The sequence below is a fragment of the Crotalus tigris genome, unplaced genomic scaffold (assembly GCF_016545835.1).
Source record: "Crotalus tigris isolate CLP2741 ecotype Arizona unplaced genomic scaffold, ASM1654583v1 scf7180000024345.2110221, whole genome shotgun sequence".
NCBI classification, from domain to species: domain Eukaryota; kingdom Metazoa; phylum Chordata; class Lepidosauria; order Squamata; family Viperidae; genus Crotalus; species Crotalus tigris.
In genome coordinates this window covers 2,067,739-2,084,996 of record NW_024100514.1, presented here as the reverse complement: position 1 = coordinate 2,084,996, position 17,258 = coordinate 2,067,739, and the positions used below count along the sequence as shown (strand labels likewise).

At 40.0% G+C, this 17,258-nt stretch overlaps 1 protein-coding gene across 2 annotated transcripts; it reads right to left on the bottom strand.

The window, feature by feature from the left end:
* Positions 1-2,079: 2,079 nt before the first annotated feature.
* On the bottom strand, positions 2,080-16,537 carry CNPY2 (canopy FGF signaling regulator 2). Of its 2 annotated transcripts, none has more exons than XM_039326797.1 (6): positions 16,384-16,537; positions 14,528-14,632; positions 11,148-11,263; positions 10,235-10,432; positions 8,549-8,645; positions 2,080-3,252 (listed from the first exon to the last, which is right to left on the bottom strand). In XM_039326797.1, the coding sequence occupies exons 2-6, from the start codon at positions 14,613-14,615 to the stop codon at positions 3,209-3,211; spliced, it is 543 nt and encodes a 180-aa protein (XP_039182731.1). In that variant the 5' UTR covers positions 14,616-14,632; positions 16,384-16,537; the 3' UTR covers positions 2,080-3,208. The 2 variants fall into 2 exon arrangements, with proteins under 2 accessions (XP_039182731.1, XP_039182732.1); XM_039326798.1 differs by having other exon boundaries at positions 16,287-16,436.
* Between the last annotated feature and the right edge of the window lie 721 nt (positions 16,538-17,258).

Here is a 17,258-nt window from a genome sequence, read left to right as displayed (position 1 = left end):
TTACAAGTACAATTAAATCAATTCATTTAGTTACAGAACATATCTTGTCCTTTGACTCAAGCAAAAGTACAGGAAAAGCCCAACTCTCCTTAAAGCAATTTACAAACACCATGCCTTCAGCTTTTTACAAAGGCCTCAATCAGCAGTATGCCTCCTTTCAATGCAGTACTGTAGTTGAACATCACTCAGCACTGTGCTTGTATTGACATATTGCAGATCGGAAGAGTGATAAGGCAAGAGATATTGCAGGACAAAGGCTTTTCCTTAGCTGGTGGGTTGGTTTATGCCTCTTGCTCCATTTGGCTGAGTGCCTTACCTATTGCATACCCTTCTGAAATCTGCAAAGTTCCAAATACACATTCTGCTTTTAACCTGTATTCTTTCACAGCCGATAGATGACAGCGCAGAGTCCTCAAACTGAATTAAAATGTCATTTAGCATTCCTAAATGCAAGAGATTTTTTTTGTCCATGAGTAATTCAAGATATAGACATCCCTTTTCTATATAGAAATGTATGTAAATTTCTATGCAGAGCAAGTGGAAGAGGGATAACAGCATCTTAGCAAGACAACCATTTTTGGATGTAAATGTTTAACATTTTTTTTACATGAATATACAATGCACACAAATTTGACTTTGAGAATGAAGGTTGTTCCTTATGGAAACATAATCTCAGTATTTCCACTTGGTGCTTTTTTTCCCAGATTGTCACAAATTAACAGAGCTGTTTTAGAAAGATCCACAGAAGCCATGACAACTATCAAAGTAGAGATAACTCAGTGGTAATTTTTCTTTCAGGAGACTAAATAGCCTTTGAAAAATGTTTGGCAATTTTTGTTAATTTAGAATGCAGCAACCTATACTACAGATCAGCAATATACATTCTGCTGTGAGAATCCCAGTGTCATTTCATCTACACCAGTCATTCTCAACCTTTTTAATGCCGCGACCCCAACCGGTCGTAAGTCAAGGACTACTCAACCGGTCATAAGTCGAGGACTACTCAACTGGTGCAGCACCGTTTGCAGAATGGGACTTTTGGCGGGCTCAGCAGGGCAGAGACAGCCTGGACAATTCCTATTGGCTTTTGAAAGCCACTAGAATTAGACTCTATTCAAGAGAGTCTATTCTATTGGCTTTCAAAAGCCAATAGAATAAAAGGGAGTAGCAAAGCTAAGGAAAAGGGGGAAAAAATGGCAGACTGCGTTGTTTGGCGACCCCCGTGAAATGGTCGTTCGACCTCAAATGGGGTCCCGATCCACAGCTTGAGAACCACTGATCTACACTTAGTTGCCAGTCTGCTTCTGAGCACAATTCAATGTGGTGGTCTTAACTTTGAGCACATTTTGACTTCTTATTGCTTTTCTTGCCTTTTGGTAAATAATTTAAAATGCAAATTACCTGATCATTTTCTGCCTAATGAAAAAATTTTTTAAATAAAGGCAGAAAATACAACCAGTTGATGCTTTGACAAGTTTCACTGCTTTCCAATGGAAATTGAAAATATAAGGAAGACATCAATCTGGTTCATATTGTACTGAACCATAGTTTAACAATTATTTACTAAATAAACTACAGCTGGCCATGTTTGCACAATATAATAAATCAAATCATTTTAAGGCTAAGCTCTGTATATGAGCTGTACAAAATCATTTTATAGTAACTGTATTATGTGAATTTTTAAAAATCTGCATAACAATGGGTATATAGCTCCTATGTAGGAGGGTAAATTATGGCATTCTTTGTCTTAGTAATCTTTTTCACCATCCCAGACCAGTAGTATTTCATATTAGATACAGTAAGTAGTTAAAGTTGAAGGACATAATGGAAGCAAACCAAAGGCTTGTAATATGATTTGTGTGATTGTGACTTAATATGGCATGTGAATCCAGCATGGTTCTGGGCATTATCTGAATAAATTTGGGAGGCTATATATTTGATGTTTTTTTCACCTTCCACCCCATTGGAAGGTGAAAAAAAAATCTAAGATTGTTGTTAATAGCAGTAAAGTCAATATGCTCTATAATGCTTTAATATTATTTTCAATTAAAAATGGAGGAAAAAAAACAGTAGCCAATCTGACTAGGTCCCAATTCCAATTTATTATCTTGCCATCACTGGAATGTATTTTATCCTCTCATGAAAACATAGGTTAAAAGAAACTGTTATAAAAGATGTAAAAAGCCTGTAGAAGAGTACATCTTCCCCATTCTCCAAATGTCTGATGCCCCAAATCAGCAGATTCCTGAATCTCACTCACATCTCACAGCAAGGTAGCAGTCATTTTATGTAATAATTTAAAAAACAATAAAAGGACTGTTGTGTGGTGATCACTCCACATATAGACAATATAGACCGGCTTGCTATCTGGCCTGAATGTTTTGTGCAGAATCTCTGTAATATGGCCAATCATTCCTAGAGGCCACTTTTTGAGGTCCGGTGGCTTTTCACACAACAAAATTAAACCATGTAATAACCAACTGGATATGTTCTACAAATACTCCATCTACAGTATGGAGCAATCCCTGCACAGTAACAATGTTATGTGGTTCTCCATATGGCCATCACAACCATAGTTCACAGTTGTGTTGAAGACTGGGGAGGTGCTATACAATGGTCCCCTCTTTGGCTTTATAATGAGGGCATCTCTATAGGTTCTATTTATCTTTCCCATTCAGAGAAAGGTTTTACAAATGACTGTCCTGCCCCTTTAATAAGACGGGTTCAAGAGTGAGAGTAACATTCACAAGATTCTTCTGTTCAAATTCTATTTTGGAAGTGAATGTGGAAGTTGTATTGCTGGTTGCTTGAGCTAATCTGCAGTCAGAGTTTGCATATAACCGCAAAGCATTTTTTACTTTAAAAACTAGACCGCATTAACAGTGTCAATGCTACTGCAAAGTGGACTTTGATGATGATAGAAATCTCTTTCCTTTTACAAAACAATCTAATTAGTGTGTGCTTAAAAAAGTCAAATGTTGGATCTATCATCTTCTGTTTGCTTCAGAAAATTCTACAAAGAAACTTGTCTTGGGATTTTTTTTGCTCTCCTCTGATACAGTCTAGTCTTCAGTTTCTAGGATGTTCTGCACTTTCCCCCAGATTGAAAGACAACTCCTGAGACAATAATTACAAGTGCTTGTAAAAAGGGATGTAGTCTACAAAGAATTAGGCAAAGTCTTCTACCAGGTCAGTCAACCTTTACACTTCACAGTTCATCATGTGGGAGATGTAAGGCATGGTCACACAGATCTATAAAAAAAAGCATAAATTTTTATTATTAGAAGAACTAGAACGTCCAGCTAGCCAGCATGACTAGTTTACACTTATCCAATATAATATCAGTACCTGTTCCCAAGAATATTATCACAGAAAACATACCTCTACAATCAGCAATTTTTGAATCTGAATTACTTCCCTAGCTAGGCTAATGCCAGGGAATTCTGGAAATTCAAGGCTATCCACCTTTTAAGTTATCAAGATCTAGAAACACTGTTCTAAATCTAATGTAGCTTGTTTCACCTTGCTAAACCTGTTTACAAACAAAATCATTATGCTTTGTGAAATATGTAGTATTTACCATTTGCCAACAAAACCATATGGGGTTTATTCAATCACAGAGTTTTAAAAACCACATCTTGCAATCAATTATTTTTAGAATCCTGCTAATTATTTTGAATAGTTATATACGCATATTTAGATTTTACTTTGATTAATCATGTAAGGACACTCCAAAAAAGACAAGACTTAAGGTGAAATTATTCTATTTGTGCCTTTTCTTAGGACTAATCTTGTTTATGCCTGCCTGCCTGCCTTTCTCTCACCTTAGATTCTGTAATTATAAATCAACCCATTTTAAACCTTATCTCCAAATTCTAATAGTGACTCAAATTATTATTTTTGGACAAGAGGAAGGCTCATCAGAAAGATGTAATATTCTCATTTTAATTAATCTCTGGTTCCATAAGCCTACAAAGTTATGACCCAGAAAACTTGCCTGCACACCTGCCAGCCCTATTATTTTTTTCCTGAAAGCCTGGTCTATCTAGCTTAAGAGGCCTACTTACAATTTTTGTATGGAGTTCCATCTACATTTCCTCTTTCACATTGAAAGCTAGATCACTGATGACTCAAAGACTGGCAGAGGATCAGAGTTTACTGTACTTATTATCTTCCTAATCAGTAGGAATAATTATGACTCTAGCCATGCCACGCAATTCCAAGGGTTCTGGCAAACGGATTATATGGACAGATCATCAGGTGACTATGCAATTGATTTCACTCCACATCAGTTATTAAGGACACTCCTTCAAGCCAATCTAGCTGCACTTAAAAGCATTATATGACTCTTAAGAATGTAATTTTCCATAGACTTTTTCCTTTGGCAGGCTTTAGCATAGAAATAAAGGTTTTTATTTTAATTTCTTAGCCAGCTGCTACAAAAGACTTATGAAACTGAAATCACAGCCAACAGGAGTTACTACACCGTGCTTTAATGGTCAGAAAAAAGCTGCTGGTCTTTGGCTGTAGCACTATGGCAAGTTTCCACTTCTCAAACACGAAAGGGCAAAGGTCAGGTGGAAACAAGCACAGGCAGATACGCAATCCAAAAATAAGTCAATGTTACAGAAAAAGTCAGTTTTCTAAATGGCTTCTTGGCAACTGGACGTCTGTCATCTCCTAGCCAGGAAAACACACAGAAGGGAAGAAGACAAAATAATTTATTCTATAAGTTTAAGTTACACAGCATACAGTTATAAAAGACAGCAAGCCGTTTTCAATATCCTCCCAATCCAGAGAAAGGTCGCTTGAGTTTTTAGGGCACTGGGTAAACCTCCATTTTGTAAAATATGTAATGGAGGACCAATGGAGAGTGGAAAAATCTGGTGTACTCTTATAGTATACCATTCTCTTGATATTCCAGGATTCTTCATAGTCATAAAGACTGGAGTTGCTAGAAAAGCTCCCCAACCCTTTTTTAAAAAATATATTTTATTGATTTTTTAATATAAACATCTTGATATTTGGTAAACAGCATGTTATCTGGGTATATTTACAAAGTAATCACTATCGGTTAATTTCTATATTCCAAAATCCACATTATAACTTTGCTTGATTTTCACTTCTTCCAATAATATTCTCTTTACAACCTAAATTAATACAATTCTTATTAATTTAATAGGTAACAATTAAATATAAAGGTTTTTCTAAATTTTTTACCAATAATAATCTCATCAATATTATGCTTCTTTTCTATCTAGTAATCTTGGTTGCCTCGTCACAAATCCAGTCCATCTTTTATTTCCCCCCCCCAAACTTAATTTGCCGCTTTCTTTTAGAGGAGGATGGAACAAAGACACCCCCCTCACTTTCAGAGGATTTTTACTTCTGGGGTTTTTTCTTTTTTTTTTTTCTCATGAAATCAGTCAGGTAGAAGAGAGAAAAGCAATATTTTTACCCAGTTTAGTCACGCTGTTTACAATCATGCTTAGTTTAGTGCTTTTTGGCTTCGGCTGCATATACCTTGGACTAGATCATGGATCGTCAACCCGCGGTGCCGGAGCTGCATGCAGCTCTTTGAGCCATCACCTGCAGCTCTGGAGCCTCCTCCGCCATTTGCAGAGAGAGAGGGAGGCACTTGCGCTTCCCTTCTCTCTCTCTCATGCGGACTTGCCCCGTCCCAGGACTCCTGCTTGGCCCTGCGCCCAGGTGCCCAACCCCCTGGGAGAAGCGCAGCCAGGAAATCCCTTTCCCGGGCTGGCCCTATCCCAGGTGCACGTGGCCGTGGAGCCGCCCGGGGAAGCCCCGGGATCCCCGCTGGGAGTGGCCTGCCAGAGGCTCCACTGAGCGGGCCAGCCCTCCCACAAGCCGCAGCCCAAGGGAGAGCAGTCCCTGCAATCCCCAGCCAGCGCGACAGTTGGCCCTGCTGGCCAGGAAGGTGTGCCAGAGTCCCGGCTGCCGGGAAGGAAGAGGGAGATGCAGCAATGGTAGGAGAGCCTCATGGGACCCGGTGCCAGCGGCGGCTTTCTTGCCTTCCTCCTCCTCCTCCCTATCTTCCTGCTTCCCTGAGGGGGCTCGGGCAGACGCCGGGGCAAGAGGGGCACCCAGGGGGGCCAGCTCGGCCGGCGGAGGGACTGGCAGGGGCCATTCAGGTAGAGCAGCCGCAGCATCGTGGCCAGGGCCAGCGGCCCGCACGGCACCAGCCCCCATGGCGACCCACCATGGCTACATTGGATGGGCGGAAGGTGAGGCCGGGCAGCGCGGAGTCCCGGCTGGAGCGGCAGCAGCAGCTTTCTCACCCTCTTCCTCCCCTTCTTCCTCCTGCTGCCCCCAGGGGGCTTGGGCGGGTGCTAGGGCAAGAGGGGTGCCCAGGCGGGAGCAGCCGGGCCAGCAGAACAGCCGCAGCATCGTGGCAAGGGCCAACAGGCCATGCGGCACCAGCCCCCGCCTCGGCTACATTGGCTGGGCGGAGGGTGAGCCCCGGGCAGCGTGGAGTCCCGGCTAGGGCGGTGGTGGTGGCTTCCTCGCCCTCCTCCCCTTCTTCCTCTTGCTGCCCCCCGGCGCCAGCATTGCTCCCTGAGCAGCCAAGTCTGCCATGCGTTTCCCCGAGCCAGTCCGGGCGGCAGTCCCAGTGGGGATGGCGGCCAACGGGGGCATCGCTCCCTGGGCTGTCCCCGGGCTGCTCCCTGGGCAGCCGAGCTGGCCATGTGTCCCCACAGGCCAGGCCACGGTGCCCAGATGCCTTCTGCTGAAAATACCAGCCTGAAGATGACGAATGGGACTTCGTCGAAACGTCGCCAGGACACTTCCAATTTTACGCGGGAGAAAACCCGAACAACCAAAGACATATATATATATATATATATATATATATATGTTTTCTGAGGTTTTCGTGGGTGTTTGTATGTGGTTATTCGGGTTTTCTCCCACGTAAAATTGGAAGTGTCTTGGCGACGTTCGACGAAGTCTCATTCGTCATCTTCAGGCTGGTGCTTTCGGCTTCGTGCTTCTAGGAGCACGAAGCCGAAAGCACCAGCCTGAAGATGACGAATGAGACTTCGTCGAAACGTCGCCAAGACACTTCCAATTTTACGCGGGAGAAAACCCGAATAACCAAAGACACACACACACACACATTAACAATTACACTAAAAATATGATCCCTGGGTATATCCATATTTGACAGTTGCACAAGCAAGAAATGCAAGAAAGCAATTATTGCTAATAAGAAACCGGCAACCGGGAAACAGCCTATTCCATCAGGCCCAATGACAAGATCTAGGAGCCGGGTGCAGACTCTGGCCAATCTATAAAGAGGACTCTCCTACTGATCGGCATTTTGAGCCCTGATGATGTCAGTAGTTGCTGAGGAAAGCTAGGCGTTTTATTGGTTTTATTGTAATTTTATTGACATTTTACTAAATTTTATTAAATTTTTTAGCACTCCCTGGTGCTCACATTTATTTGTTTGGTTTTAAATATATATATACATACATACATACACACACACACACACACACACACACACACACCTATAATAAAGGTAAAAAAGGATATATGCAGTGTTATCTTCATTTTAGATATCAAAAGGTTAAAAGCCAGATTCTAAATTAAGCATAGGCAACATTTTTCCTTTCCTTCTGCCTTCATTATTTTACCTCTTTATTTATTTATTAATTACACATCTGTTGATTTAGAGAAAACATACACTGTGAACAAGCTTGGATTATTTTTGCATTCACCAACCAACAAAACATTGCATAAGTGCTTACTACTAAAGAAGTACATTGAGATAATTTGGTCACATAGAGAAAATGAATGAGAATTCAATTAGAAAAAAAAGATGAAAGACTGAATTAGTTGAGAGGAAGGGAAAGACAGGAAACTCATTACTGGATGGAGTTGAGGGTATCATGAAAAAGAGAGAAGTTTAGAGAACAAACACACAACACATGAAGCAGTGTGTGTTATGTGGTGGTAATAACAGAAGAGGTGTTTTCATTTTATATATACTTAAATACCTAAAAACAGTACAAACAGACAATAGTTGTACACTGCACAGTGTTGCTTTTGGTGAGATGTGCAATTAAATAAATGAGATACATAAAAAAATATCAAAACTTTTCTGAAAAAAAAAGAGAAGTGTCCTCCTAGCAGCTACCAACTAAAATATTTTCCAAGCATTTTAATAATATTTTAAAATTATAAGTCAATTGACCAATGATGAACATTCCATTTGATGAAAAGTCCATGTTTCATCCAAGAACTTGAGGCAGCATACAGGGGAGTCCCTCTTTCTATTTCCCCTACAATGACCACCCTATGAGTAGAATGAGCTGAGAAAACAATGGCCAAAGTCAACCAGGAAGCTTTCAGGTTTAAGTATGTATGAACTGCATCTTTGTATTACCGATTAGCATGCTTTTAATTTGCCAATCAATGAAAGACTACAGACCGGTTTCTGCCTTATATACCCCACAGATGGTCAATAAAGCCATGACAGAGCCTATTTTTTAAAAATCAACAGTGCTTCTGATTCTGTGCTTACCTGTTCGTTTGCTGCACAGCCGGTCCTTGACGTTTTCTGCCTCATGGGAAAAGAATTCTATGAGCTCATCTTCGTACTCTTCAGCTATTTTCTCGCACTGTGAGGAGAACCAAGGAATTTAATGAGCAGCTTTTTCATACTTCTGCTTCTTATTCTTCCAGGCCTATTGGCCAATTAAGCCAATTTTGAAGCCCAGCAAACCTAGACCAACTCAACTCAAGGCAATTGCCACAACTGTCTCCTTCTGCCAAACTGCACTAGAGAGAAAACACAGTTCATTGGAAGGAAGGGGAGATAGTTAATTGGCATAATACAATCTATTCTTTTCAGAAGCTATCAACAGGTTATTCTGACTTTCTTGATGCAATCCCATTAATTATATGTGGAAGTCAAATATGTATGTCTTCCCAACTCTCCAAATTTCCCTCTACAACAGAACAATCATAGAACACATGGGCAATAAGATTGTGTATGCTTAGGAAATGATTTGGAAAAGGTGTGTCAGCACACAAGAATAGGAGTACAGCACTTCCTTAAATCAGCTGTGTCTTTTTTTTAGGCTTCCACACAGAAGTTGCATCAAGGACATGACCACCTTAAAGAATTGGCTGATTAAAGCAGCTACATAATTTTCAACTTTGGCTATGTTAAAGTGGTGTTATGCTCTTACATTTTCTGAACCAACTTTCTTGAAGCAGGCAGAGGTTTTAAGAAACAGCAATGCTAAGAAAAAGACTGACAATCATGTAGCTCTTGATTTATGCAAGGAAAAAATTCCAAAAGTTTTAGAGGCAGAAGGGAAAGGAGATGGTCCTGTCATTTTATAAAGCTCCTCCTAAGATATACTTGTATTTTCGTAGGGCTACTCTGCATGTGAACCACAGACTGCTACGGAGTTCAGCAATACCTCAGAAATCAATGTTGCTTCCTCAATCTATCTTTCACAACCTGCAACCAGAATTTGGCTGTAGCCATAAAGTTATAAATAGCATGTCAGCTGTTTGTCATCATAACCCTTCACTACTAAGATCTCATAAGAGGAAAACTGTTAGTCTATGGCAGGGGTGTCAAACTGCCGGTCCACGGGCCGGACACATCATCCAGAAGCTGCGACCACCCCATTGCCGGCAATGGCAAAACAGTCCCGATATGTCTCAGGACATCACATGACGTCACGAGCTTGACATGTCTGGTCTATGGCATAAGGCATAAGCTTTCATAAGTTGCACTCACTTCGCCAGATGCATAAATAGCTAGACTGTTGTAAAATATAAACTGGGATGAAGTGGGGAATGGTTATACAGCTACAGATTACATTGAGACAGATTACAAGTAAAGTAATCAAATAAAGAAAGGCAGAAGGTTAAAAATCCATTGTGTCTTTTTGAGTTCTTCTGAAATCTTATCTATGCAAGTTCAACAATTTCTCACTAAGCTGTGAAGCTTGTCTTTCGTTAGCAGTTGCTGGTAAAGTTAGGGAGAACGACTACTGGATTGTACTGAATAATTACTACAAGAGAATGTTTGCATTTATGTCTCACTCATATGTTTCTGTAGGTATCTGGTTGTCCACTGTTAGAACAGAATAATGAGCTAAGATGCCTCTCCTGGTCTAGTGTGTGGCTGGCCAGCATCTAAAAGAAAGGACAGCTTTCCTAATCTAGCTTTGCCTTCTGGATCACTTACTGCAAACTTCAAGCTTGATGTCACATCACCATCATATTTGGTTTCAGAAAGATCCATCTTGGTCCCATCAAAGGAGACCACTCTGACATAATTCTTCCTGCGAGTTGAAGGATCCACCTTCTCACCATAGTTATTCATATTTTCACAGATGTTCTCCAGCAACTCCGTCAGGTGAGCCTCAGATCTGGCATAGGGCACCTAAGAGCAAATTAATACTTCCTTTAAATAGATGACAGAAGCTCTCCCTGACTATCAGAGACAACTGCAATTCCTTCTTCAGTCTGGCACAGGAGATACAAAGTATGATCTTTTTTTATTTTTTTAGGTTGCTAACAAAGAATAAAGAGAGAACTGGGATAGCTATTTCGAGTTTCTTAACTCTCTTCAGCCAGACTTACTCTTCTGAGATTCGAACCTGGGCTATATGCATGTTAGGCAGTTGTATTAGTATGTAAAGTATGATCTGTAAATATTAGAAAACTCTCACAAATGCTATAGAAGAATAATCATCAGGTACTTCATAAGTAAAATAATTTCTTAACTTTACTTATTATTTTTGCAGCTGTAATTGTTTTTAGTAGACAATGGACCACTAAATTTTAATCCACTGTTTTGACTGTAGGTTACTATACAGTACGATATAATCTTCTGACTATAATTATTGGATGGTGCTCCAACATTTTCATCAATATTGAAATAAAAAGAAAAGCTCTTAATTATATCATTCACAATATATTGGGCATGACATTGGCAGGGGAAACCATGGTAAAAATAAACTCTAAAACTTTCATCAGAAATTTAAAATCTTCCCTCACATGAGCTTTTTAACCATTTCACAGTTTGCCCATATCAGCAATTGTAATGGAAGTTTTCAAAGATTCAACTAATTTATGTCAAGTATGGAATGTATTACCTCTACTATGGACTGGCTTCCATCAGGATTAATGCGGAAGGAGCCTATTTGGATAGTTTTTTTCAGATCTACTCGAGATATTTCCCATTCCAGCTCATCCACCAGAGCCCGGCATGCTAAAAGCAAACATCATTTAGGAATCATTATTTATCAAGAACAATACAGTTATCTATAGAACAGTTAAGGGACAATTTTAATAAGGATTTTTCATACGTTCACGATTTATTTCCATTTTTTGTGGTGCTGGACTGAATCACCAGCTCTTTTACAAACCTATAATCACAGCTGAAGATCTCAGCAAATGAACAAAGGAGAGTTAATTAGTGTTAGCAAACTCAGATTAAACTAAATTTCAAAGCAGCTTTTCCTTCTCATTAATTGTCAGTCAAATGGCCATCTGTCCCATTTTAACCTTTCTTTCTTTTTCTTCTTTCTAGCTAGCCATCACTTAGGCATTAATTCCATGATTTTCCTCTGATGCGAAGAACGCTCTTCAGCATTTGGCAGCTGAACAAATGCATTGTTTATATAACACAGCATGCTGCAGATGGAATCATTGCTAGGGACTGTGTCTATGCCTAGTAACAAATGTATTTAGTAGTAATCTCAGCAAAGATTTTAGAGTTTATGTCAGAAAAGGAAATATAGACAGCAAGAAAGGGGTTAGATAGCCAAATTCTTCTTTGCCTTCAGTACCAATTGCAATGTTATTTTTGTTATTATTACTATATTTTTATCAATATACATATATTCTGGTTAACTCAAGGCAGTAAACATACCTAATAGTCCTACCTCCTATTTGCTCCAAAACAACAATAACTTTGTTAGTAGGGAATTCCTTGCTCAATAGTAGTAACTGTGAGAGGGACCTCGGAGTCCTAGTGGACAATCACTTAAATATGAGCCAGCAGTGTGCTGCAGCTGCCAAAAAGGCCAACACAGTGCTGGGCTGCATTAACAGAGGGATAGAATCAAGATCACGTGAAGTGTTAATATCACTTTACAATGCCTTGGTAAGGCCACACTTGGAATACTGCATCCAGTTTTGGTCACCACGATGTAAAAAAGATGTTGAGACTCTAGAAAGAGTACAGAGAAGAGCAAACAAAGATGATTAGGGGACTGGAGGCTAAAACATATAAGGAACGGTTGCTAGAATTGGGTATGTCTAGTTTAACGAAGAGAAGGACAAGGTGGGACAGGATAGCAGTATTCCAATATCTCAGGGGCTGCCATAAAGAAGAGGGAATTAAGCTATTTTCCAAAGCACCTGAAGGCAGGACAAGAAGCAACGGGTGGAAACTAATCAAGGAGCGAAGCAACCTAGAACTAAGGAGAAACTTCCTGACAGTGAGAACAATTAACCAGTGGAACAACCTGCCTCCAGAAGCAGTGAATGCTCCAACACTGGAAGTTTTTAAGAAGAGACTGGACAGCTATTTGTCTGAAATGGTATAGGGTTTCCTGCCTGGGCAGGGGGTTGGATTAGATGACCTCCAAGGTCCCTTCCAACTTTATTATTATTATTGTTGTTGTTGTTGTTGTTGTTGTTGTTGTGAGGTGGGTTGGGCTGAGAGGCAGTCCCCCAGCCAGCTTTCATGATTAAGTGTGTGTGGGGGGCTAGTTTCTAGAAACTCCTGGTTTCTAGGCCAGCATCTTAACTACTAGATGAAGTAAGTTCCTGGTTTCTAGGCCAGCATCTTAACTACTAGATGAATTAAGTTCCTTTTCCTACTCTTCTTTTCTTCTACTGATAAGCAAGCAGGGTTATAACAGATAATGCTTTAAATCAGGAGCTAGGATGCAAGACAAAAGTAATAGCAAGAAAAGGATAGTGTTAATATGATCCCTTCCTGAAGGTATTTCCTAGCATAGGTCTAATAATCTTGCTTCTCAAGTTAAAAAAAAAAAATACTTCTGCACATATGTAGAACTAAGCAACCTACAGCTATCCAAATATTGCAGAACATCAGTTCCCAGTTACGGCTTCCTAGTTAAGAGGAAATTATGTTTCAAATGGCATAAAACGTCCAGTGTGCAACCAACTACAAGAAATGATATGCAGTTCTGCTGTTAAGTCACATCACTGGCACTATCTAATGACCTCAAACAGTTATTTGGAAGCCAGTTTTCAGCAGCCTTTTTGCATATGCCATGCAGAATTTGAATGAAAGCCAACTGTTTAGTCTACAAAGAAAAACGGGGAAATACTTCTGCAATTAGATGGGAGAGACTATTGTCTGAGGGAAGCATTAGGCTTTGAAGAAGAATTTATCTAGGAGAAGGAAAGCAAGGACTGAAGATAAATTCTACTAGCCCTGCCAAGTAAATTCATTCTAGCATAAGTGAAGACATAAGGCACAAGGCTTTTTAACCCTTTTCTGTCAGTAGATAGTAACAAGGTTTTGGTTTAATGTAGCATGTTAACTATTCAGTCATAAGATATAAGCAAAAGATTTTTAATAATGCATTTACTCAGCTATCTCAGCCGCTGATCCATGAGCAAACAGGTTAAGTGCATGTTTATATAAGCAGAGGAATATATTTTGCTGCAAATAAAGTAACATGCATATCAAATGATGTTTTTTAGGACAAGAGAGAACTCCAGAGACTAGATGAGAAACTGCTAAGAGCTAGGCTAAGCCTCTGTGCCATCCTTTTCTATCTTCTATTATAAGATCTTGAGTCAACCTTCTATTTCCATGTAACAGTTTATTAATTTATTTATTGAATTTATGTGCTGCCTGTTTCAGAGTGACTCTGGGTCACTTACAAAATGATTAAAAAGATATGAACAGTTAAAATTAATGAGAATTAGAGACTAAAAACCAAGGAGACGGATAGCATAGGGATGGAGTCTTACCCTGTCAACCACTTCCAAGACATGCCATCCCTATTAGAGCCTCAAGCCAGCTGGCAGAGCCAGGTATTAAGGCCCTTCTAGATGGCCAGAAGGATGGAGGCAGATCTCATCTCCAGTGGCAGAATCTTCCAAAAGACAGGGGCCACAGTGGAAAAGGTTTTTCTCCTAGACTCTGTTAGCCAAAGGAGGCCACAACAAGCCTCCTTCACTGGAGTAAATGGGGCAGAACCTCAGATATCCTGAACCCATGCCATAAGGGCTTTAAAGGTAATAACCACACCCTGAATAGAACAGTGAGAGAATAACATGTAATATATACACAAACACACACACACAGAAGTGACATCTCTTCACTTAAAAATATAATTCAATCAAACAGCCCTGGTATTCCTTAATAGTCAGTGTGAAAATATTTTCCAGAAGATGCACATTTTAAAAGCCACAGTGATTTTTTTTCTGTTTTAAAATGTTTAAATACTCTATCAACTCATTAATTTAAAAAAATAGCTTAGTTTACCTCCACAGCTGAGATCTTGGCTCTTCTGGGCGCAAACACTACTCAATAACAATAACAGGCAGACAGTGCTTGAAATCCAATCATTCATCTTTCTAGGTAAGCAACCTGCAAAGTCAGATGTTTAGTTCAAGATGCATGAATGCTCTTTTTTGGTGGTGGGGAGGATCCTTAACCCAAAAGCAAGCTTCTGCAAGGCCTCAGCATCTCATCCTCATCTCACAAAACACACGTATATGCATGAGTTAAAATACCAGATCAATGCCTGTACTCAGCCAGACTCTAGTACCATTTATTATACAAAGCTGCATTGTGAAAGGTAGCAGTTAGTCATTGAGTTCAGGTATAGAATACAAAGTACCTTTTGTGCAACAGGCCAAAAGGCAGCAATTAGAGCTGCAGGTTCCCAGTTATTTGCTTATATTTAACTATAGAAGTCAGAACTGTAAAATGTTTGCTAGCTTGCTATGCTTTCTATAGAGAATCAAATTAAAAGTAATCTCTCTTTTTGGTAAATGCCTAACATATAAAAAAAATGAAGGACAAAATGTATTTGGTAAATATGTACCATAAACATTTTCATATTTTAACAGCTGTTAAACTTTTTCCAAACAGAACAGAGCCCACTGAAGGTAATATTCACACTTATCAAATCAATTAAAACCTAGCAAAGAATGATCCAGAATACATCTCAGCTACTAAACATTACTAGGTCTTCACATGAAATCTTCAATTACTTTATTCTTTCCTAATTTATTCACTGATTTCTGTGATTTTCCCATTTTTCAGTTGCCATGATCCACTTTGTAGACCCCTAACCACCAAATTTCTTGAACCTCATAATAATCTAACTCACCCCAAACCAAGTTTCATCATAGAACTACACCAGTTCAGATGCACATGCTTTTTTACAATGTGGAGGAAAGAAGCACATCACAGAGGCAGCAAAATTTCTTAGGTACATTTTATTTCTACACATAGACATTATTTTTTAATTGGGGATGCTGAAAAGTGCAGTCTGAAGTGTAACTGGTGAGTCCTAAACCTCAAAGTTCTTATTTGCACTTTTTGGCTGCTACTGTTTATGTACCTTGATAAAAAAATGTCTGAGTTAAAGCCAGAGTTGAATCATACATGTAGCTTGACTCACACTCAAGGACAAATTAAATTCTCACCACCAAGCTTGGTAATTCTAGCATGTATTTTATTAATAAATTGAGGAAAGATATTGAACAGGGTTTGCAGGCAACTAGGTAATTATGATATTTAGGGACAGATTATGCTATCAAAACATTGATAATTTGCCATTTTTGTCTTTTTTTTTTACAGCAATTCTTTAACACACACCCCCCACACACTGAAAATATTACTTTTATTCTTGCATTCTTGGAGAGCTATCCAGTATCGGTGTTTTTGCCAGAGATTTTCTCCAGACTTTGAATAACAGACAGCCCGTTAATTTCAACCAGCACGTCCACGAGTCAGGATGAAATTTGCAATCTAATCTCTCTCTCGAAATTCGAGTTTAGGATTGAATGCTCATGTGTTCATAACAGAAGCACCGCTTATATATGTATTCCAACTATTTTGCATATATTATCTCAATGATCTTTAGAAACAACTCTTAAAGACAGGCCACTATTATTCGTCCCCACTGTGCAAATCGAGAGCCAAACTTCAGAGCCCCACCGCCTTGCCAAAGGCATTCGGTGCCCTGCGTGGCAGAGCCGAATTCAGAACAGAAACGTCTACACTTACTCACTTCATTACATCAACTTGTAAGTGCTACCCCCCTATTACTTCTCCCTAGATTAGGTGCCCCGTTTCCAAGCTCATCGCTCCCGCTGTTTAGTTCTCACCGGCGTCCCCCACAGCGGACCCTCGCGCTCCCGAGTCCCCTACTCAGTGCCGGTTAGAGGCGCTTTCCCAGTCTTCTTCCCTCCAGGGTGGCTAACATCCGCCTGGTTTTTTTCCCCCACGAACTGATTTCATTTCTTCGATCGCGCTTGGAAAAAACCACTCCTAATCTCTGCTCCACTCTTCTTCTTTCAACACCCATTTGTGAGACCCTGAGAGCAGCCTCTTTTAAGCGCAGGCGCTTCTAAGCCGACTCGTTTTTTTCAAAAGGACCCTTCAAGCCCCCCTCCGGCCCACGTGGCAAGCAAAGCGGCAAAGTGGCAGTGATAGGCGGGGTTAGGTTGGTATGTTGGTAAAAGGCTGTACCTTGAAGGATGGGGCTTGCGCTCAGATCTCCCCAAAGTACGGATCTAGGGAAGTTTAGCTTCCTTAACTGCTAACTTCTCTCACCCGTAAAAATAGAAAAGATGACATAGGCACTACATATCCACCGGTCTATAGTTGCATGAGTGAGAATACAACCCGTTTGCCAGCAGGTAGAGAAAGCTGGTGTGACTATCTTAAGCTCTACCAGCACTCATGGCCATTTGCTTGACTGAAATAGCAAATCCAATCATGACCAATAAATATGGTGTTGTCCCCAATTCGGGTCTGAGCCTGGTGCTGAGGCCGATGAAGAACACCAGACACGAGGTGCAGGTGTTGTCTTTTATTGAAGCGCTCCAAGAAAAGGGATCCTGGCCAAAATGCCAAGGAACCTCAAGCCACAGAATTAAGAAAGCTTTGTACATTTTCTCTAAAGCCGAAGGCGGGATAAGGTGGGATAGATAAGTATCATCTAATAAACATTTCAATAATAAACTTAACAATTATTCTA

Bases quoted from the DNA above. Each gene is read 5' to 3' on its own strand.
- CNPY2 (XM_039326797.1), bottom strand. From the start codon at position 14,615: ATGAATGATTGGATTTCAAGCACTGTCTGCCTGTTATTGTTATTGAGT. The intron at 11,264-14,527 runs GTAAACTAAGCT...GTTTGCTTTTAG, and splicing joins CCAAGATCTCAGCTGTGGAG to CATGCCGGGCTCTGGTGGAT. The intron at 8,646-10,234 runs GTAAGTGATCCA...TTCTCCTCACAG, and splicing joins CATCAAGCTTGAAGTTTGCA to TGCGAGAAAATAGCTGAAGA.